Source organism: Tachyglossus aculeatus, chromosome 1 (genome assembly GCF_015852505.1).
Source record: "Tachyglossus aculeatus isolate mTacAcu1 chromosome 1, mTacAcu1.pri, whole genome shotgun sequence".
NCBI lineage: Eukaryota > Metazoa > Chordata > Mammalia > Monotremata > Tachyglossidae > Tachyglossus > Tachyglossus aculeatus.
Genome location: NC_052066.1, coordinates 149,115,128 through 149,138,460, shown reverse-complemented (window position 1 = coordinate 149,138,460; position 23,333 = coordinate 149,115,128). Strand labels below are relative to the sequence as shown.

Below are 23,333 nucleotides of genomic sequence, written 5' to 3'. Positions count from 1 at the left end.
AAAGAAGCCCCCAGCTGGACTCCCCAGCACTCCCGAGCGATGCCCCCTGTGCCCACACCCAGCCTGACTTATGCCGGACCTCTCCATCCCCAAGTGTGTTGGGCGGGACCCCCGCGGGCCATGGGCCTGAATTGCCTGAGTATGTCACCTGTGGATCTAGATGCAGAGAACCAGTAGGCTGTGATTTAACATGCCACGGGGAGTTTCTGTAATAATAATAATAATAATAATGGCATTTGTTAAGTGCTTACTATGTGCAAAGCACTGTTCTAAGTGCTCGGGAGGATACAAGGTGATCAGATTGCCCCACATGGGGCTCACCGTCTTCATCCCCATTTTACAGATGAGGGAACTGAGGCACAGAGAAGTTAAGTGACTTGCCCAAAGTCACATAGCTGACAATTGGCGGAGCCAGGATTTGAACCCATGACCTCTGACTCCTAAGCCCGTGCTCTTTCCATTGAGCCACACTGCTTCTCTGTACCAACAAGCACACATGGGTTATTTTTTCCAATATTTGTTAAGTGCTGACAATGTACTTGGCAGGGAAAGGTCCCACGATGCTGACTCTGACGTGGTCTCTGCCCACTGGGAACTCACTGAGGAAATTTTAGCCAAGTAGCAATTAACCACCAGCATTAAGCGGCACACTGTAGGAGATACTTGGTCTGATGCTTGCTTGCTCGTTGAGTTAGTTTGCTATTCCCTGGGCTGGCTGCTTAGCCTGCAGACCTGCCTGGGTGAATCTGACCAGCTCAAGGACCTGAAACCAAAGCCAAATGCACAGTCTGGGGGTGTGGGTGAGTGGGCTGGAAGTGAGGATATCTCCATTGGTTAGGATCTGAGATGGGGCCACCAGATCACAATAATAATAGTAATTGGGGTATTTGTTAAGTGTTTACTGTAGTAAATGCTAGGGTAGGTAATGAGATGTCAGGTCTTACATGGAGCTCACAGTGTAAGTAGGAGGAAGAACAGGTATTGAATCCCCATTTTGTAAATGAGGTAATGGAGGCACAGAGACAAGAAGCGACTTGCCCAAGGTCATACAGCAGGTCAGTGGTAGAGGTGGGATTGGAATCCAGGTCCTCTGACTCTCAGGCACCTGCTCTTTCCATTAGGCCATGCTGCTCCAAACAATCATGGGGAAACTCATTCCCTAAGGCTGGAGCAAACTGGGAGATCCTCCAGCAGAAAGCAGGTGTGTTCTGAAACCACGTTGGCCAGATAATACGGTATTGTTATGTGAAAGTAAAAATAATAATAATAATTGTGGTATTTGTTAAGCATTTACTATATGCCAAGGACTCTTCTAAGCACTGGGATAAATACAAAGTAATAGGTTGGACACGGTCCCTGTCCCATATGGGGCTCACGGTCTCAATCCCCATTTTACAGATGAGGTAACTGAGGCACAGGTAAGTGAAGTGACTTGCCCAAGATCACACAGCAGACACGTGGCAGAGCTGAGATTAGAACCTACGTCCTCTGACTCCGAGGCCCGTACTGTAGCCAACAGACTATGCTGCGTCCCCACAAATTGATTGGCCTACAGAAACCAAGTGGTCCACTGACTATTTCAATAGCAAGAGAAGGCAGGGGCACCTGATTTTATCGAAAGTGGGGGATATGGGAAGGACCAAATATTAAGATCAGTCTGCCCTTCCCACAAGTCTCTGGAAAATTGCTCTCTCTCTCTTTTGCACCTCTCACACTCTCTCCATCTCTCTTCCCTTCCTTTCTCTTTCACTCTACCACCCCCCACATCTCCCCCTTTCCCCGCTGTTCTGATTAGCAGGTGTTATGCTTGGGGAATAGATTGGATTTTGCATCACATTTATTTAGGGTCTCATCGACATTACCGTCAACAGTATTGACTGAGCACTTCTTATGCACAGACAGCATCGACCTTAGGGAGGCCATTTGTCCAGTTTCCAGCTTGTCCATCTCCTGTCTGGTACTGAAATGGAACCAGACACTTTTAAGCCTTTTTAAATTTCTCAATGTAAAGCTTCTGTCCACCACAGATCCTGCTGCCCAGTTCCATGGCTCGGACATGGCGCCAGAGTTAATTTGTGCCTGGGAGGGAAACACAAAGGCTCTTGAGCAAGCTGGGGAATCAGGCTTCTCCCAGAAAAATGTCCTCAGATCATGCAGAATCAGTGTAGTGCCACAAAATGGAGATTAAGACGTCATCGCGTTACATTCTACTCCGTGTTATGCATGTGACATCACATACTTACCTGACATTTGTCTGAACCCTCAGTGGTCACCTTAACTATATTAGATTGTAAGCTCCTTATGGGCCAGGATCGTGTCTACCAACTCTGTTTCATTGTACTGTATACCAAAGGGTAAGACAATCTCCCCTGCGAAGAAGCTACAATCCAATAGGGAGGGCAAACAGTAGACTTTGGAAAAGAAGTAAAAAAAAGTGTAAGAGTAGATTTAAATGGTAAGTGCAAATCTATAAGTAAATCACTATAATGTAAAAATGTAAGTCAATCGGTGGTATTGATTGAGTGCTTACTGAGTGCAGAACACTGTTCTAAGAACTTATGCAGGTATCATTATTGTTGCTTGCTTCTCCTACCTATAATTTACTGTAGTGTCTGTCTCACCCCTGCTAGATGGTAAGCCCTCTGAGGGGCTTACTCCATACTCTATTGTAATCCAGTGCTGTGGGGATGAGGGTTGGGGTGAGTCATTAAGTGTTTAGTGGATACCAACTCAAATGCCTGGATGATGTGTTAGGGAGGGAAAATAGGATGGGGAGCATGAGGGGTTAATCAGGGAAGGCTTCCTGGAGGAAATATAATCTTAGGACAGCTTTAATTAGGTGAGCACATCAGAATACTGAGCAGGCTAAAGAGGTGACATGACAGAAAGTATGGAGCACAGGGTGGGGATTAATTAAAGAATGCCTCTTGGAGGAGGTGGCATTGTAGAAGGGCCTCAGAGGTGGGGAGGGACACGGTTTGGTGGCCGTGGAGGAACAGTTAGGAGATGGGCTTGGGAGGAGTGTGGAGGGGAGAGCAGCTAGTTAAGAGGAAGCCAGACGAAGGGGAGCCAAGAAGCTGACAGCTGGGAGGTTTAACATAGCTAATGCTACTTCTCCATGTGGCCTTTCCCTTTCCAGCATCATGTTCTCGGGTGACAGCACCTCTGGTCTCTCGTGGAGGAGCTAAACTTCAGCCTGCTGCCATCTTGTGCTTCTTGCCTGTGTGGCTGTCTGAGCCATTGGCCCACGTGCCTGGGAACCTAGTCTCCCCAGCACTCCCAGCCCACCCAAACGTCCCTGCAATGATGAGCAGTTAGTGCCATCCACCTCCTGACCCTCTCTCTCAACAGCCAGGTCACCTGTCCATCGCCACATTCTCCCTCACTCCCAAATGGCCTTTCTCTGTCCTTTGATCTGCCACTTGTGCCTGCTTCCCCCAGAGGAGACTCTCTGACTGATCATTCTGATTCAGCCTGATTCATTGACTTTGGCTGATTTCTCCCCTCCAGTTATCAGTGGGGAAGTTTGGGAGCACAGTCATTTTGTGATTCAGGCCCTCCACGGGTTCCATAAATCATGTCACTAAGGATGCCAAAAGGGAGTGTCACACCTGGGACGAGAGTTCACGGAAGACTGAGAACTTCCTGTGTCTGAGAGAGCATTGGCGGAAAATGTTGGGGGGTGAATTTCTCTTAGCCTAGCACCTTGGTTCTTCCTCTAGACTGTAGATTGTCGTGGGCTGAGAATGTTTCTATTATACTGTTGTGTTGTACCCTCCCGAGTGCTTAGTAAAGTGCCCTGCATACAGCAAGTGCCCAATAAATACAACGGATAAATTGATTGATAAGTTCCCTCAGTGAATCTGTTTCCTGTTCACATGGTTCACCATTCAGCGTCTCTTTGTGTTTCCTGTCCCACAGGCCCTCCCACCCAGCGCCAGGTGCAGAATGGGCCCTCTCCCGATGAAATGGAAGTGCAGAGAAGGTAACGACCACAGCCCTGGCCCACGGGCTGGTGGCAGCAGATTTCGGGTCCGAATGTCCCATCACTTGTGAGCGAGGGGGATCCACCCCGCCTACCCAATGGGCCGACCAAGAGCAACTCCCAGTTCACATTCCTGGGAGCCCACCGGCCTCGTACCCTGCAGCTTTCCAGGTTACATCATGCTTCACCACTTAAATTTGAGAGGACCTAGAAGTTATTGCTGTTTTCTGATCCCTTGGCTAAATCCAAGGGGCACCAAGGGGAAGTTTGCCACCCTTAAGGCCTTGTATGTGGTGTCTAGGAGCCGAAGCCCTCTAGTAGGGTATCTGCAAAATCTCATCCGTGGCACTCTGTCGAGGCCTTGAACGAAAGGTAGTTAGTGTAGCTAACTAAATCATTTCTACCTTTGTGGTTGGTTTAAGATGATTTCAAGGGAGCATTCATTTTGCAATATGTATTCATTTCCCAGTCAGAGTGGTCCCTGGGCCTAGCTGGCGAATAGGAGAATATGTAGAGAAGGGTCACGCTCGGCCAAAGGATTTATCTTATCGACAACTGCAGTATATGCTTCAGGGCCCGGGCAGGTTGAATTCAGTCGTACTGCTTCCTCGCCCTCCATTCTGGCCAGAACTGCCCTCCAGGATGGAGAGACCTGATTAACGTGTCCTGAAAAGTTGATTTTTAATGAATTTCCACAGCCCTTGCTGAGGTCAAGGGCAAGGTAAAAAGTCTCAGGAGAAATACTGATATGGTTCCACGTGTGGACTGACTTTCCCATGAGGAAGTTTCCCCGGAAGTGGTCTGCCGGCCATCAGGACCCCCTAAACACGCCGGCACTTGGTTTCCCATTGGGAGCCTCTGCGGAGAGAGGGCTCGGATGTCAGGTTGTTTCCGGAGGCCTTGATCCTCGGGTCTCTGTGGCGGGACACACAGCTCACCAGGACCAACAGTCCCAATTTTTGGTTGGCGAGCGGACCGGGGTGTTGTGTGGGGGTGGGAGGGATGGGATGGGGGGAGGAGGGAACGAAGCTACAGCTCTGCCCTCCATAGGCAGGTGATGGAGCAACAGCAGCAGCAGCGTCAGGAATCACTGGAGAGAAGAACCTCAACCACAGGTAAGTACTGCAGGTGTGTGACCCTCGCCTGCATCCCCCACCCCCAACCCAGTCCAGGTCCCCAGCATCACATCAGCCCTTCGCTTCCTTGTTACGGGCTTGAACGGGGGGTGAGACAAGCGGGGTAGAGACTGTTCTGGCTTTGACATATTTTTCACAAGTCGTTCGGACAAAAGACACCCCATCTAGCTGGCAGAAGCTGTTCGACCTTTGGCTTTGGAATCGTGAGGTGAAGAGGAAGGTAGGACTTCACAGGTGAAGATTCTGTGAGCTTGTGGGCAAGAGGGTCATGGGACGGGGAGGGGGCGGGCTGAAAGGTAGAGCGGACCTGACCCCTTCGGTTGTGAGTTGCCCCTTTGTGCCAGCGGGGTTGTTTGGGTCAGTGCCTTGGTGGAAGGCAGAAGGCTTCAGCCTTCTGGAAAAACAGCAGTAAACTGCTGCCCTGTTGCACATAAAACCCCAGGTCCTTTGAATACTGAACTCTTCATGACCCGGGCCCTTATCACTGAAAACAGTGTGGGAAAATGAACTGACTCATTTACTAACTTAAGGGATGTCTGCTAGCAGGCTGAAATGTCATAAAAAGTCATTCCCAGCCATTGGTTAATAATAATAAGCAGCTGAGATATTTGTTAAGGGTTACTTTATGCTAAGAACTGCACTAATCTCTGGGGGAGATGCAAGATAATCAGGTTGGACACAGTCCCTGTCCCACATGGGGCTCAAAGTTTAAGAGGGAGGAAGAATGGGTATTGAAACCCCATTTTAGAGATGAGGAAACTGAGGCACAGAGCAGTTTAGTGGCTGGCCCAAGGTCACACACAGACAAGTGGTGGAGCTGGGATTAGAATCCAGGTCCTCGGACTCATAGGCCCGTTCTCTTTTTACTGGGCCATTATAGGCATCCACGTGGCCTACTGAAAAAAGGATGGGCCTGGAAACCAGGAGTCCTGGTTGTAATCCCAGTTCTGCCACTAGCCTGTTGGGTAATTGTGAGTCTCAGTTCTCTCACCTATAAAATGGGGCCAAAAATGCCTTCCTCTCCCTACCTCACAAAAATACTATAAGGATAAAAGTGTATGTGATATGAAAGCTCTTTGGAAAGTACAGCAGTGCTGCCTGAATGGTTATTTATGATTACACTCTGCATAGTGAACTGTTGGACTGTCACCTCTGTCCCTGGGTTCCAAAATGTGACTCTGTCTACAGAGCCAAAGTAGCAGACCTGATCCTGAGTCAGGAGCAATGCTGAAGAGAAAACAGATTGTAACCAGCTAAGGGGACCACAGGGTTGTAGCTGAAGCAAGAGGAGTTCTGAATCCTGGGGTCCTTTCAGACAGGAGAGAAAACCCCCATTTTGGAGCTCACTAGGGTCAGGAAACACTTCTACCAACTATATTATATTTTCTTCTCCCAAGCATTTAGTACAGTGTTCTGTGCACAGTTAAGCACTCAATAAATACCATTAAATGATTAATTGATGCTCTACTTCTTACAGCTTAGACTCTCCTCTTCCTTAATTGCTTTGTCTAGTTTCTCTCCTTGGGGTGTAACTGGTGTAGTCTCTTTATTTTCTTTCATGCTCAATGGTTTTCTACCCAGATGATAAACCCATCTTATCCCAGTTTCCACTGCCAGTCTCAACCAGTCGATTGATTAATCGGTGATATTTATTGTGTAGGGCACTCTACTAAGCACTTGGGAGAGTACATGTTCCCTTCCCACAAGGAGTCTCCTCCTAACTGTGGTAGCGGAAACACTTCTGTGCATTAGATTGTAAACTCGTTGAGGGCAGGGATTATTTGTCTTGCTTTTGTTATATCTTCCAAGAGCAAGCAACGTAGCCTAGTGGAAAGAGCACAGGCCTGGGAATCAGGGAACCCAGATTCAAATTCTGGCTCCATCACTTGCCTGTTGTATGACCTTGGGCAAACCACTTCACTTCTCTGTGCCTCTGTTTCCTGCTCTGTAACGTGGTGATTAAATACCTGTTCTCCTTCCTCCTTAGACTGTGAGCCCCCGCAGGACAGAGTCTGTGTTCAAACTGATTATCTTGTGTCTATCCCAGTGTGTAGTAGAGTGTTGGGCTCATAGTAAGTGCTTAAGAAATATCAGAATTATTTTTATTACAGGACTTTGCACTCAGAAGACACAACTAAATACTGTTGAATCCTGTCTTCCCTAAGCTCCTGGGGAGCGGGAAGCATGTCACTTTGCAGTGAGTTGCAGCCAGTGAACACTAATAATTAGTACTGCTTCAACTACTACTGCTGCCACCTTAGGCCTCAGTTAGCACTTCAGTCTCTCGCTGTCTCTCTAGTCCCAAACTCAGTAGCAAAACTTTCTTCTACCCGAGAGTCCAATTTGTCAAAGCAGGAGACTCGCAGTAAGAACTTCCCATTCAGTCAGTCACTGTTTTGTTTACTTTTTAAAATTAATCAATCAATCAATGCATTTTTTTGAGGGATAACTATGTGCAGAGCACTGTACAAAGTGCTTGGGTGAGTACAATACAACAGAATTAGCAGACATGTTTCCTGCCCATAATGGTATTTGTTAACTGCTCAACATAGGTATCAAGCACTGTTTTAAGCACTGGGGTAGATACAAGTTTACCAAATTGGATACAGTCCCTGTCCCACATGGGGTGCACAGTCTAAATTGGAGGAAGAAAGATTTAATCCCCATTTTACAGTTGAGGAAAGTGAGTCCCAGAGAAGTTAAGCAACCTGTTCAAGGTCACACAGCCAGAAGTTGGCAGATTCAGGATTAGAATCCAGGTCCTCTGACTCCCAGGTCTGGGCCATGCTGCTTCTTTAAGGCCATACTGCTTCTCTATTTTAATAAGAGCAATAATGATAATGATGATAATAATAATAATAATAATAATTATTATTATTATGGCATTTGTTAAGCAGTTACTATGTGCGAAGCACTGTTCTAAGCATGGGGGGGATACAAGGTGATCAGGTTGTCCCATGTGGGGCTCACAGTCTTCATCCCCATTTAACAGATGAGGGAATTGAGGCACAGAGAAGTGAAGTGACTTGCCCAAAGTCACACAGCTGACAAGTGGTGGAGTCGGGATTAGAACCCGTGATCTCTGACTCCCAAGCCCGGGCTCTTTCTACCTGAGCCACGTTGTGGTACACTGTAATAATATATTATAATAATAATAATAATTACCATTTGCCAACCACTGTGCTAAGTGCTGGGTTAAAGACAAGATAATCAGATTCCACCTGGGACTCACAGTCTAAGTAAGATGAGAGTGAGATTTGAATCCCCATTTTGCAAATGAGTGAACTGGGGCACAGAGAAGTGAAATGACTTACGCAAGATCACGCAACAGGTAGGTGGCCGAACCGAGATTAGAAACCAGGTCCTCTGACTCCAACCCATCCTCTTTCCACTAGCCTGCGTTGCTCCAAGGGTTTTATTGAGGGTTTATTCAGAGTAGAGCACTATAGTTGGGAGAGAGCAATAGAGAACGTAGACACAATCCCTGACCTCAAGAACCTTAGACTCTAGCAAGAGAGACAAACACGAAAATAAATTACAAGTAGGAGGAAGTAAGAGAGTATAAACATATGTTTATGGTGCTTAAGGGGTGATGGGAGTAACCAAATGTTTCTGAAATGAGGAGGTGCTCAATTGACCGTTGGGAGGATATAAGATGGGGAAATTAGAACTCAATCCAGGAAGTCCTCCTGAAGGAGATATGATTTCAGAAGGGCTTTGGGGAATGGGGATAATGGTGGACTGGCAAAGGTGAAGAGGGAGGGAGCCCCAGGCAGGAGGGAGGGCATGAGCCAGAGGTTGGTGTAGGCAGAGAAGAGAACGAGGCATGGTGAGTAGGTTGGCTTGAAGAGAGCGAAGTGTGCGAGCTGAGAAATGGTGGGAGAGGAATGAGGAGAGGTAGGAGGGGGAGAGCTGATCGAGCGCCTTAAAGTCGATGATGGTCAGGACTTTCTGCTTGATGTGGAGAGGAATGGAAACCATCGAAGCTCTTCGGGGACAGGGGAGATGTTCGCAGAATGTCTGAATCAAGGTGGGGGACAGTCAACCAAACAGTGAATAGTATTTACTGAACACCTACTGTGCACAGAACTCTGTAGTGGGCCCTGACTGGGTACAGGGTGCCGTGTTGGTGAATGATGTACTAGGCATATACTGCGGGGCTTGGGAGAGTACAGTGGAGATGAAAGACACAGTTCCTGCCCTCAGGGAGCTCGAGGAAGACTCCCCGACCCATCTCGGCCAGGACTCCCAAACCTTTCCCTATTTAGAATGAAGATGAGCCAGCCAATGTGACTCCCAGTGCAGCCCCCGTGGGGCGAATGGCAGTGCTTAGCACTGCTCTGCCCTTTCCCATGATGGCTGAGTGCTTCCTTCCAGAAGGCTGCGGGAAGCAGGAGGATGACGTACCTGGCCCCAGCCAAGGCAGGGAGTGGGCCGAAGGAGCCTGCGGGAATACCGGGTGGCCACATGCCAGAAGGTGGCCTAGGCATGTGGCACTCCCCCATTTCCTCTGCGCTGGGGTCCCTCGGCCCACCTTGGCCACACCTGGGGACACCGGAAGCCGGATGTGGCTGCCCCACCCCATGCCATCCCATCTCATTTCTTCCCATCCCTACACACCCCAGGGGCCACAGAAACCACGTCCCTGCCTCCTTTGTGTTCCAGGTCCCACCCTCCCACTGGGGCATCCCTCATCGGCAGCCCCCACACCCGCCTGCTCCAGTGGACCCCCGCCCCCGCCGCCCCCACCAGTGCCCCCTCCACCCATGGGAGCTGCGCCGCCACCCCCACCCCCGCTGCCAGCCGGAGGAAGCCTGGGGGTGGGCCTGGATGACTGCTCCGTGTCGGGGCTTGCTGCGGCCTTGGCCGGTGCCAAACTGAGGAGGGTCCAGCGGGTGAGCATCCTGGGTCAGGGAGCTGGGACTCGGGGAGCAGCTGGAGGGGACGGGAGGGGTGCCCGTCTGTCACAGAAACAGCCCCGCTTCGGGTGCCACGTTCCCATTTGGTGGTTCCTGGGAGGGAGCCTCTCTTTCTGGCGGCTACTGCTGGAGCTCCCCAGGCCCCAGCTCCCAAGAGTTCCTCTTGTAACCAGGCCTGGGGGTGGGGGGCTCTGTCTTAAAGCCAGAAGATGGGTCTGGAGGATCCAGCCCCAGCGGGGTCCCGAAGACTGATGCCAGTCGGACGAGTAGCGGTGGTGGTGGTGGCAGCGGTGGACTCATGGAAGAAATGAACAAATTACTGGCAAAGAGGTTTGTATACCCACGCCTAAAGCTGGTGGTTGGGGCACTGATAGGGCTCATTCCCCATCCCTCTCCAAGCCCCGCCTTCCCCCTTTCGAGAGAGGCCCAAACCAGGGGGCAGGTTCCAAATTCTCCCCGTGTTCTCCTAAAACTGGGGCAATCTGAACTTAGCCACCCAGGGACACCGTTCACACCCTGGAGTGGGGGTCGGCAGAGCAGCGGCTTTCAGTGTTCCAGTGGCCTGGGGGTCAGAGGACCCAGACTGTAGTCCCAGCTTTCCCTGCTGTGTGGTCCTGTTGAACAAGTTACTTAACTTCCCTGAGCCTCAATTTCCCCATCTGTGAAATGTGGATAAGGTTCTCCCTCCCTCACAGGGATCTTGGAAGGACAAAGTGAGACAAACAATGGGAAAGCTCCTTGGGAAAGTCAAAGCACCATTCTTTCAGGGCATGAGAATCTTGCCATGTTGCAAATACAAGGAACAGGTCCAGAGAGCCACACGTGTCTGGGGGATGGGGAAGGGGACCAGCTGGCTCGTCCACCCCATTCCTTCACTTGGTCATGGATCTGGAGCTGGGCCAGAGCTGGGGCTGTGGGAAGGGCCCCCCCCCGGCACCCACCTCAGGGCACTCAAAGCCACCAAGCCCAGAAGGGCTGGGATTTTCTTGTCCAGGTGACAGTTTCTGAGGAAACAGGGGCTGGAACAAGAGGCCGGCAGCCAGATTGACCCATGCCCTATCTCCCCCGTGCTTAGGAGAAAAGCAGCGTCCCAGACGGACAAGCCTGCCGAGAAAAAGGAAGATGAAAGCCAAAACGTAAGCACCGTCTGCCCCTCCCCAATGGCCTGGGTGGGATTCCAGGGGTCTGCAGACACACACACCCCCACACACACACACACCCCACACACACACACCCACACCCACACACACACACACACACACACACACACACACACACACACCCAATCCCTCTTGGGAGGGAGTCAGAACCAGACCCTGAAGTCTTCATTCTCAACATTGGTAGAACAGGCCCTGTCCTGGCCCTATTCAATATGAAAGGGCCTTTCGTCAGTTCAGGGGCCGACAGGGAGCATGGAATGTAATCTTAGCGGTTCCTGGAAGGGTGAAACTTTGCAACAGCAGGTACTTGGGGAGGCCCAGAAGGCTGTTAGGGAAGCACAGGGGTGGTACAGAAGATAGGAGACGTTTTGCTTGAGACAGGGTGACTTCATGCTAGCTCAGACCCCGGGAGCAGGGGCTGGGAAGCTCATATACTCCAACCCCCTGCCTCCAGGATGGCCGATACTCGAACCATTCCGAGCAAATCACTGCCTACTGTCCTTCCTCAAAAATCTCTCGAGAAAGCATCTCCACCACCTCCCTCACCTCCTTCTCCCTTCACCCCCAGGGAGCTCAAAGCCAGCTATCAAAATTCCTACCTCTGCCCCAAACTGGCAAGCCAAACTGATGCCTTTTTGATCAGAACTGGGTTGAGAAGCAGCCGGCCTTTTGGGTAGGCTTGGCCCCAAGATGGTTTCGGGGGCGGGGGGGGACTGACCACACTTCCATTTTGTTCTGTTTCAGGAAGATGCTAGCCTCTCCCCGTCCCCCATCACTCGAGGACCCAGCCAGACACAGAATTCTTCAGGTATCAAAGTAGATGGTCGCTTGAGGAGAGGGCTGGGGGTGGCGAGCCATAGGGACGGACAAGAGGCGGTGGCTCTGGGGGTGGTCACCTGCTGCTCCTTACCAGGAGAGGAAACTGCTTGGTTTCTCTTTTTACTTTGAGGCAGAGTCCCTGAGTTGCAGGGAGGGAGGGGCACTGAGAGATTGTGCTCTGAAAGGAGGCAGCCGCATTAGGGTGTGGGAGGGGACAGATGTGGGGGCACTGCAGGCCCAAGGAATAGCATTAGCTGAGAGTCTCGAGGCAGAGTGTCTCAGCCAGAAGGGAAGTCCTTCCCTTCCCCTGAATCTAATGGGGAGACAGGATGGGAAGAAGCAGGAGTCTCAACAAGGGACCGGTCCTGTGGGCGAAGCATAAATCTCTGCTCGAGGATTCCAGGAACCTGGTCCCTCAAGTCCTTCCCCAACCCTGGCCTGCTGCAAGCACTGGTCTGCCCAGGCTGCCCAGATGGGAAATGGATCATTCGTTCTCTGGAAGTTTTTGTAGCTGAACTATAAAAAGCCCCCAGTCACACCCCCACTCCCATCTCCCTGAGCACCTCTAACATACTCCAGGGATTGTCCTTCCCCACAGCTTACCATACATTCCTAGGGTGACCTTGGCCTGGTCCAGCACGGTCTATCTCCACAGAATGGTGCTCACCATTGAATAGGACTGGCAGAGACCAGGGGGTCAGGCAGAGGGGAAAATGTCCCCCCTCTGGGGAGCAGCCCCATCGACCCAAATCCACCATGACATCCTGCATCCACTTGACGGCTCCAGTGGGAGGTCACCCTCACAGAGGAGGCCAGCAGGCAAGCCTCTCTGGAATCCCCCAAAACAGACACTTTTCCTCCTCCCCCCGTCCCTTTCCCGGCAGACCCCGGGAAGAAACCCTGGGAAAGAAGCAACTCGGTGGAGAAACCAGTGTCCTCGCTACTTTCTCGGTGAGTGTGTGTCTCAGGGCGGGTATCTGGAGTGGGAGGTCCGGGGCAGGAAGGTGACTGCCATTCACTTGTCGTCTCATTCCATTGCTGTAGAACGCCGTCTGTGGTGAAGAGTCCGGAAGCTAAGAGTCCCGTACAGTCCCAGCCACACTCTAGGTAATGAGCAGGGGCTCTGGGGCTTCCCTGTGTCTGTGAGTTCTCAGGGGGACAGCCGCTGTGCTCCTCCACTCCTGTCCCACCACTCATCACTCCCCCCACCCCCTGGCCCTTGTCACGGCAGTGGGTGGCGGAGCTGGGGGTGGGGGACAGGGAGCAGGACTGGAGGGATGGGTAAGGGGGCTGAAGTCTCGCTCTGGTGGGATGGGAATGGGAAACAGTGGGCTGGAAAGGCCAGGGCATTGGCATGCCACCCTGCAGCCACCCATGGCCAAGTGAGACCATAGGCTCAGGTCTCAGGAGTGACTCTCCCAAGAGCTTAGTACAGTGCTTTGCACACAGTAAGTGCTCAATGAATACAGTTTAATAAATGAATGAATGAATGAACCTGGGGTCCAGCCACCAAAGGCTTCCAGGAGGGTGGAGGGCTGCACCACCAGGTCCTGCTGGACTAATGGCGTGGGGAACCCCGGGGCAGGATGTTTGGGTGGGGGGTGCCCGGGGTCAGGGACCGGGGGTGAGACGGGTGGTTAGGGTTCCTGCTGAAATGCACAGGTTCCTCTGCTTCATCTGGGCTGGTCTCTGAGCTGGCTCCTTGTGAATCCTCATGGCTCCTCACTCAGCTCAGCACCAGTTAGAGCCCCGTGGTGGCAAAGGAAGGAGATTCTGGAAGCCCCTTGTCCTGACTGGGCCTGCATCAGCCTCCTCTCCGATCTCCCAACCTCCTGTCTCTCCCCACTTCAATCCATGCTTCACGCCGCTGCCCGGATGGTCTTTGTGCAGAAACGCTCTGGGCATGTTTCTCCCCTCCTCAGAAATCTCCAGTGGCTACCAATCGACCTATGCATCAGGCAAAAACTCCTCACCCTCGGCTTCAAGGCTCTCCATCACCTCGCCCCCTCCTACCTCACCTCCCTTCTCTCCTTCCACAGCCCAGCCCACACACTCCACTCCTCTGCCACTAATCTCCTCACTGTGCCTCATTCTCACTGTGCCTTGTTCTCACCTGTCCCACCATTGACCCCTGGCCCACATCATCCCCCTGGTCTGGAATGCCCTCCCTCTGCACATGCGCCAAGCTAGCTCTCTTCCTCCCTTCAAAGCCCTACTGAGAGCTCACCTCCTCCAGGAGGCCTTCCCAGACTGAGCCCCCCTTCCTTTCCCCCTTCTCCCCCATCCCCCCGCCTTACCTCCTTCCCCTCCCCACAGCACAGCATATGGATATATGTTTGTACGTATTTATTACTCTATTTTATTTGTACATATTTATTCCATTTATTTTATTTTGTTAATATGTTTTGTTTTGTTGTCTGTCTCCCCCTTCTAGACTGTGAGCCCGCTGTTGTGTAGGGACCGTCTCTATATGTTGCCAACTTGTACTTCCCAAGCGCTTAGTACAGTGCTGTGCACACAGTAAGCGCTCAATAAATGCGATTGAATGAATGAATGAATGCAACAGCACCATGTAATAATAATGATAGCATTTGTTAAGCACTTACTATGTGCGAAACACTGTTCTAAGTGCTGGGGGGGATACGAGGTGATCAGGTTGTCCCACGTGGGGCTCACAGTCTTAATCCCCATTTTACAGATGAGGTAACTGAAGCTCAGAGAAGTTAAGTGACTTGCCCAAGGTCACACAGCAGACATGTGGTGGAGCCGGGATTAGAACCATGACCTCTGACTCCCAAGCCCATGCTCCTTCCACTGAGCCACGCTGCTTCTCTGGGCCCCCTGGAGCTGCAGGGTCAGGGCAGCCCTCTGGTGTGTTGGGGCTACCCCGGCCCCAAGCTGGGCCTCAATTGACGACAAGATGGTGGAGCAGGGGAAAAGGAAGGAAAGGAAAGCCTGGTGACAGTGCCTTCAGTTTGGACTGCCCTGGCAAGGGGGACAAAAGGAAAGTAAGTGCCTAGTGAGGGAAGAGTGCATGGGGCTGCTTTAGAGACACATGCCAACCCTAGCCCAAAGAAGCCAGGCCCCTCATGGGCCAGTTCAGGCTCCAGAGACCAGGCGTGTGGCCACTGGGGCTGATCCCCTGTTTTCTGTGGCCCTTGCCTCCAGGATGACCTCATCCAGACTGGGGAGGGATCAATCAATCAATCAATCAATCAATAGTATTTATTGAGCACTTACTGTGTGCAGAGCACTGTACTAAGCACTTGGGAAGTACAAGTTGGCAACATATAGAGACAGTCCCTACCCAACAGTGGGCTCACAGTCTAAAAGGGGGAGACGGAGAACAAAACCAAACATACTAACAAAATAAAATAGAGTAGATATGTACAAGTAAAATAAATAAATAGAGTAATAAATATGTACAAACATATATACATATATATGAGCAACCCACACAAGGGGGAGCCACTGCCTCACCACTCTCACCAACAAGACCCTGTCGGCTGTACTGGTGCCCTGGCTTGACCCAGGGCAAAAGCCACAGAACCAGGCACGAGCCGGACTCAGCAAACCTAAGCACGGTTATGGGATCTAAAGTCAGTCAGCCCATCGTATTTATTGAGCACTTACTGTGTGCAGAGCACTGTACTAAGCACTTGTGAGAGTACAATGTGAGCCCGCTGTTGGGTAGGGACCGTCTCTATATGTTGCCGACTTGTACTTCCCAAGCGCTTAGTACAGTGCTCTGCACACAGTAAGCGCTCAATAAATACAATTGAATGAAATAGATAAATTCCCTGCCCACAGTGAGCATACAGTCTAGAAGGGGAGACAGACACTGATATAAATAAAATCAATGCTTTCTCCCTATCTGGGACCAGGGAGCAGCTGGCCAACTCCTCTCCTTTTCCAGAGAGATTTGGTGCCCTCATCTCCCCAACCATCACCTTCCCACTTTTTGAGACTTAACATCCCAGCCAGGGCCAAACATCTTCTGGGTGTGTGTGCTCTGGCCGTTCGGGAAGGCTGGGGCAGGAGAAGCCCTGGTCTTGGGGAGGAAGCATGAAATGGAAAAGTGGCATGGCATAATAATAACAATAATAATAATAATGGCATTTACTAAGTGCTTACTATGTGCAAAGCACTGCTCTAAGCACTGGGGAGGTTACAAGGTGATCAGGTTGCCCCACGGGGGGCTCACAGTCTTCATCCCATTTTACGGATGAGGGAACTTAGGCCCGGAGAAGTGAAGTGACTTGCCCCAAGTCACACAGCTGACAAGTGGTGGAGCCGGGATTAGAACCCACGACCTCTGACTCCCAAGCCCGGGCTCTTGCCGCTGAGCCACGCTGCTTGTCTAGCCACTGGACTAGCCAGTGGACTAGCCACTGGTCTAGTGGGTAGAGCAAGTTTCTGGGAGTCAGAAAAGACCTAGGTTCTACTCCCACTTGTCTGCTGGGTGACCTTGGGCAAATCACTTCATTTCTCTGTGCCTCTGTTATCTCATCTGTAAATTGGAGATTAAAGCTGTGAGCCCCATGTGGGACAGGAACTGTGTCCAACCCGATTATCTTGTTTCTACCCCAGTGCTAGTATGGTGCCTGGCAAGTCGTATGTGCCTAACAAATACCATAAAAAAAAAATGAGCTAGTTGGGTTGGGTGGGGAAGAGCCGATTAGTGCTGATGGGAAGGGAAAAGGTGAGGAAGGGCAAAGAGGAAACTATGAGAAAGTAGAACACACAGCCCCACACCCTAGCGGTATCATTTCAAGTTCTCTCCACTCCGGTGTAATCTGAGGGCCTAGAAAAGGGACTTGAATTGTACTGTTTCTCCCATAACCTCCTGCTGTCACTGGGTCCCCACCCTGTCCTGTGGTTTGGGGTGCGAAACATGGGAGCAGTCGAGGCTGAGGGGGAGGAGAAAGTTTTAAGAGCCCTAGGTTCCCAGACTCCATGAGAGGCCCACATGGAGGGGATGAGGGGAGGGTGGTGGGGCAGGGCAGAGTGGTCGATGATGATGCCACTCCGTCAGCATCACAGAAGAGATGGGCAAGACCTTTCTTTGATTCTTTCCCTGTTCCATCCCCAGGATGAAACCTGTCACTGGTGGCAATGACGTGACTATGGACGCCTTAGATTTTGACCGGATGAAACAGGTGAGTTGGGGTCTCTCTCTCTGCTGGTGAACACTGGGGGACTGTTTTCCCTCCATTAGTGGGGGACTTGAAAGGAGGATCGCTACTCAGACCAAATCACTGCTTCACAAATTGGGGGTCTGGGCACCAAATCCTCTATCCCGGATCATTCCCAGCTCACCAGCCTCCTGGTCACCCTCTTCCCCTTTAATCAGTCAGTCAATCCGCTTTATTTATTGAGCACCTGCGGTGTGCAGCACACTGTACTAAGCCCCTGGAAGAATGCAGTAGATAGGTAGGCACGATACTGGCCTTCAGCTTCCAGCCTAGGTGGGTTGATGTGTACAGAAGTGCTAGGTGACTGTAAGTATGTAGTTGGTACAAGAGTGCTGAGGTGGCAAAAAGCAAATGGCCATAGCCTGGGAAGAAGAAAAATAAATTGGAGCTGGCCTCTTGGAGAAAATGTGATGTCAGAAGGGGATTTGACAATGCGGAGAGCTGCGGACTGGAGGCTGTGAAGGAGAGGGAAGTTCCAGGTGGGATGAAGGGCATGAACAAGAAGAGGTTGAAGGCAGGATAGACAAGAATGGAAAACAGGGATCTCCTACCATGCCCCATCCCTCGTTCTCCCCATCTTCCCTCCCCACCCTGCCCCCGACCCCATCAGCATTTTTTATTCCTCAACTCTCCCTCCCCTCCTTTCCACCCCCATTTGACCACTTCCAAAGTGGGTTAAATGGCCATCCTTCCTTTCTCTCTCACCTCCTCCCCAGCTGAGAGTTCTAACCCTATTTTTGGGTGGGGTGGAAGGGAAAGGGGAGGAGGCAGCCCCAGAGAGGGTTCACAGGATAAAGGCATTTGAGAATCACTTGAGTCTAGGTGGCTGGAGAAAGTGTATTTTTGGAGAAGGTTTTTCTGCTGGAGATTTCCATTTCTAATGGGAATCTGTTCAAGGCCTGTCCATTCCTCAGGATTAAAAATACAGGACAGGGAGGGCACTGGCCATGAGAACGTCAGGCCGTGCTCAAGGCCCCTACTAGGTCCAACCCATGGTCCATCCAGCCCAGGATTCTGTTTTCAACAGTGGTTACCGGGGCTTGGACATTAACCTACTCACTGAGCCTCATTCTCGACTCTCCCACCTCCAGCCTTTTGCTTACTCCCTCCCCTTTTCCTCCCTCTTCACAACCTCATCTTCAGAGCCTTCCTGAAATCACAGCTCCAGGTGGCCTTCCCCATTTACTTTCTAATCCCCCCTTGTTTTATCCTCTAACTGCCACTTCAGCACCTCTGAAGTATTTGTATACTCACAACCTTCCTTAGCACCTGGGTACAGATCTTTATACCCCATCATTTAAGCACTAATGCCAGTACGTAGTCAGTCAGTCACTTGTATTTATTGAGGGCTTACTGTGTGCAGAGCACTGTAACTAAGCACTTGGGAGAGTACAGTGGAACAGACCCATTTCCTACCACAGTCTAGAGGGGAACATAATCCTTTTTTCTTCTTCCTCTCACTTTTTAATAATTTTACTAAGTGCCTCTCTTGCTGAACTGTAAGATCCTTGAGGACAGGGATCATACCTACTACCTATTGCACTCTTCTAATAATAGCAATACTAATAATCATTGAGGTATTTCTTAAGCACTTATTGCTACCAAGCATTGTACTAAATGGTGAAGTAGATGCAATTCTGTCAGATCAGGCACAGTCCCTAACCCAGTGACATCCACCAGAGGGAGAATAGGTATTTAATCCCCATTTTACAGGTATGGTAACTGAAGTACAGCTAAATTAAATGACCTACCCAAGGTCACACAGCAGGCAAGTGATGGGGCTGGGATTAGCACCTCGGTCTCCTGCCCAATGGGTCTCTACACTTCCTGCTTCCTAAGTGCTTGGTACATTGCTCTACACTTAGTAGGAGTTTAATAAATATGAATGATTGATTTGTTGCCCTCCTGGACATCCACCATTATGGTTAGGATAGGTCCCTATCTTTCTCCTCTACATCCTTAATATTCCCATTAGTAACCCATTTGGACCTTTGACCAGGAATCTCCCTGAACCCATTGCTTCAGAACTTGACAGGGGTAACGTTTGTAGAACCATGAACAACGAAGGAGAAGCAGCATGGCCTAGTGGATAGAGCATGCGCCTGGGGTCAGAAGGACCTGGGTTCAAATCCCAGCTCCGCCATTTGTCTGCGGTATGACCTTGGGCAAGTCACTTGAGTTCTCTGTGCCTCAGTTCCCTCATCTGTAAAATGGCGATTAAGACTGGGTGCCCTCCGTAGGACAGACACTGTATCCAACCTGATTAGCTTGCATCTGCCCCAGTGCTTAGTAAAGTACCTGGTACATCGTAAGCACTTAACAAATGCCATAAAAAAACCTCAAGGCCTAATCCAGGATCCTGCCATCATCACAACTCCCTGATTTTCAGGTAAAATATCAGATTTCCTAGCCCCTTAGCCCAGTCCCTTCTCTTGGCGACCCCAACCACCGGCTCCCGGAGTTCCCCAAGCCGAGGGGAAGGGGAGGTAGCAGCCCAACACTGCCAAGGGAGCTGGCAGTTACTTATTCCTCTGGCTCAGGTAGGATCAATCGATCAATAGATTAATAGTAGCTATTGACCTACTGAGGATAAATTACTGTGCTAAGCACTTGGGCGGATATAACAAAAGCAGAACATATATCCCCTGTCCTTGGAGTGCGCACAATCTAATAGGAGAGAGAGACAAAAAAGATTTTCAGATTGTGGGAGCAAGAGGAAGAACACAATAAGATACAAAGTAACTCAAATCTGCCAGGATGAGAGAACTGGAAAAATGATTATAGGAAGGAATTTACTTATGAACATAAAGGCTGAGTTTGGGCAGTTAGTAAGTGACCACTGAAGTGACATGATTAGGATGTTGAGAATTAATCAGGATAGGTTTCTTGGAGGAGGTGATATTTTAAGGGACCTTTGAATATGGGGAGAGCTGGGGTCTGGCAGATTGATGGTTGAGGGAATTCCAGGCTGGGAGAGCCATATGAGTTGAGGAGTTGGCAGTGGAAAATCAAGAGTGAGGTAAATTAGAAGGTGAGTTTAGGAGGCACTTGAGGGGACAGGGGGTGGAGCTGGGGGGAGTCTAGGGAGGTCTCAGACAAATTCTACGGCCTCACAGCCGAAGAGGCACGGCTGCCGAGGCCCAGTCACAGTCAACGCGTTATGACATCTCCCCCCATCAGATAGGACACCCGGCTGCCTCCTGCTCTGTTCAGATACTCACGGCCAGAGATTTCTTTTCACTTGATGAGTTTTGTGGTGGCCAGTGGGCCCACGGGGCCCCCCTGCCCCGGGAGCGGGGCCTGGACCTCCCGGAGTGAGTGGTGACTCTGGGGGACAATGTGGGTTTGGGAGGGGTGGGCAGGGTAGGGGGATGGCAGTACAGTAGAAAGTCTGAAACTATTTCCCACCATGTCCCCACAGGAAATCTTGGAGGAAGTGGTCCGGGAGCTCCACAAAGTGAAAGAGGAGATTATTGACGGTAAGAAGCCAGAAAGGCATGGGGACTGCCTCCCATCAGAGAGAAGTGGCCTCCCTCTGTCCCTTGCCCAATGCTACTGTCAGGGGCTCCCCTGAGTTCTCTAACTTTGTGGCAATGCACTCAGTTTTTTTGCTTTTTGGGTTGGGGGGGGTCTTTTAATGGTATTTAGCAGGGAATGTGTCTGTTATATTATTATGTTGTATTCTCCCATACACTTAGTACAGTGCTGTGCACACAGTAAGCGCTCAATAAGATTGATTGATTAAGCACTATGTGTCAAAGACTGTTCTAAACATTGGGGTAGGTGCATGTTAATTAGGTTGGACACAGTCCCTGTACCGCATGGGACTCACACTCTAAGTAGGAGGGAGAACAGGGATTTAGTCCCCATTTTGCAGTTGAAGAATCGGAGGTACAGAGCAGTTAAGTGACTTACCCAAGATCACACAGCAAGAAATTGGCAGAGCTGGGATTAGAACTCAGGTCCTCTGATTCCCAGACCTGTGCTCTTTCCACTAGGCTGCAACTGCTTTCTCAGTTCAGCACCGATGGCTCTCAAAGAGCTCCAGGTGCTATGTTCCTTCCTTGTACTCTGTGCCAGTGGGTGGGCATCGGCTTCAATCTGACCCAGGCCCAGAGGCCAGGGCACAGGAGAAGGACATTGGCCCCCAAGGGTCTTCCCTCTAACCCAGTCAGTCAATCAATCATTGGTACTCACTGAGCCCTTACTATGTGCAGAGCACTGTACTAAGCACTTAGGAGGGTACGCTACAACAGAGTTGGTAGGCACTTTCCCCACCCATAATAAGCATACAGTGTAGAAGGGGAAACAGACATTAATATAAATAAATAATTCACAGTATTTAATTCATAGTTGTATCAATCATCCAATTTATTAAGCACTTAGTCTGTGCAGAGCACTGTATTGAGCACTTGGGAGAGTACCATAGGGTTAATAATAATAATGATGGTATTTGTTAAGTGCTTTCTATGTGCAAAGCACTGTTCTAAGCGCTGGGGGGATACAAGGTGATCAGATTGTCTCATGTGGGGCTCACAGTCTTAATCCCCATTTTACAGATGAGGGAACTGAGGCACAGAGAAGTTAAGTGACTTGCCCAAAGTCACAAAGCTGACAACTGGCGGAGCTGGGATTTGAACCCATGACCTCTGACTCCAAAGCCCAGGCTCTTTCCACTGAGCCACACTGCTTCTCTTAATAATATTAGAATACTTGAAATGATCCCTGCCCTCAGGGTGCTTACAATCTAGCGGGGAAGCAGACACTAAAATAAGTTGTACGCAAGGAAAACAACAGAGCATATGGATATGTACCTAAGTGCTGTGGGGGGTGGCGATGGGGTGGATGTCAAAGTGCTCAGGGGGTATAGGCTCAAGTGCGTAGGCATCACAAAAGGGAGGCTGAATCGACTGGGGAGGTGAGTGGTTATTCAGGGAAGGCTTCCTGGAGGAAACGTGATTTTAGTAGGACTTGGAAGATGTGGACAGCAGTTATCTGTCAAATATGATTTTTTAGAAAAGTAATCTGGGCAGCAGGGTGGAGTATGGACTGCAATGTGGAGAGGCTGGAAGAAGGGAGATCAGTGAGGAGGCTGATGCGCTAGTCGAACGGGCTATGACAATTGTGTTAATCAATGTGGCAATAGTTTGGATGGAGAGGAAGGGGCGGGATTCTGGAAGTGTTATGAAGATACATCGTCTGGGCCTGATCTCTCCAGACAGGGTCTGTGGTCTGATGGTAACCCATTTGGCCCCCAGAGAGCCCAGGGTAGATCCCCAAAGAAACAGGTGTGGCTTCTTCTTTGGGGGTGGTCTAGGCTCAGCCCCTGGCCCTCTGTTCTGCCCTAGCAGTCAATCAATCAATCAATCAATCGTATTTATTGAGTGCTTACTATGTGCAGAGCACTGTACTAAGCGCTTGGGAAGTACAAATTGGCAACATATAGAGACAGTCCCTACCCAACAGTGGGCTCACAGTCTAAAAGGGGGAACCCCTTTTAGTCCCCCTTGCACTGTTTGACACACTACCCCCAGCGTGGCTCAGTGGAAAGAGCACGGGCTTTGGAGTCAGAGGTCAGGGGTTCAAATCCCAGCTCTGCCAACTATCAGCTGTGTGACTTTGGGCAAATTACTTAAATTCTCTGTGCCTCAGTTACCGCAACTGTAAAATGGGGATTAAGACTGTGAGCCCCCTGTGGGACAACCTGATCACCTTGTAACCACCCCAGCGCTTAGGGCTTTGCACATAGTAAGCGCTTAATAAATGTTATCATTATTATTATTATTATTATTACCCCAGAGCCAATATGGCTGCAGATTAACCCTCAACCGGGGCCAAACCACATCTCCCAGGAGGTCCAGTTCCAGCAACAGTGCTCTACCTGACGCAGCCCTACATTCACCTGTGGGGAAGCCTGGAACTGTTGCTAGCTCTTGAGGGAATGGGCCAGCGCACTCAAGGCCCCAGAATATAATAATAATCATAATAATGATAATAATAATAATTGTAGTATTTGTTGAGTGCTTACTATGTGCCGGGCACTCTGCTAAGTGCGGAGTTGATACAAGCACTTAGTTGATATTCAAGTTGGACTGTGTCCAACCCAGTTATCCTGTATC

The 23,333-nt window shown here is 50.3% G+C and overlaps 1 protein-coding gene across 1 annotated transcript in view; it reads left to right on the top strand.

Moving 5' to 3' along the window:
• EVL (Enah/Vasp-like) overlaps positions 1-23,333 on the top strand; it is a 168,912-nt gene that overhangs the window by 139,771 nt on the left and 5,808 nt on the right. Inside the window, exons 4-13 of the mRNA XM_038743277.1 lie at positions 3,922-3,985; positions 5,036-5,100; positions 9,787-10,016; positions 10,243-10,370; positions 11,116-11,176; positions 11,945-12,008; positions 12,904-12,970; positions 13,064-13,126; positions 17,112-17,178; positions 20,636-20,693. Of these exons, the coding sequence (XP_038599205.1) occupies positions 3,922-3,985; positions 5,036-5,100; positions 9,787-10,016; positions 10,243-10,370; positions 11,116-11,176; positions 11,945-12,008; positions 12,904-12,970; positions 13,064-13,126; positions 17,112-17,178; positions 20,636-20,693 (867 nt within the window). The remainder of the gene's footprint in view (positions 1-3,921; positions 3,986-5,035; positions 5,101-9,786; positions 10,017-10,242; positions 10,371-11,115; positions 11,177-11,944; positions 12,009-12,903; positions 12,971-13,063; positions 13,127-17,111; positions 17,179-20,635; positions 20,694-23,333) is intronic.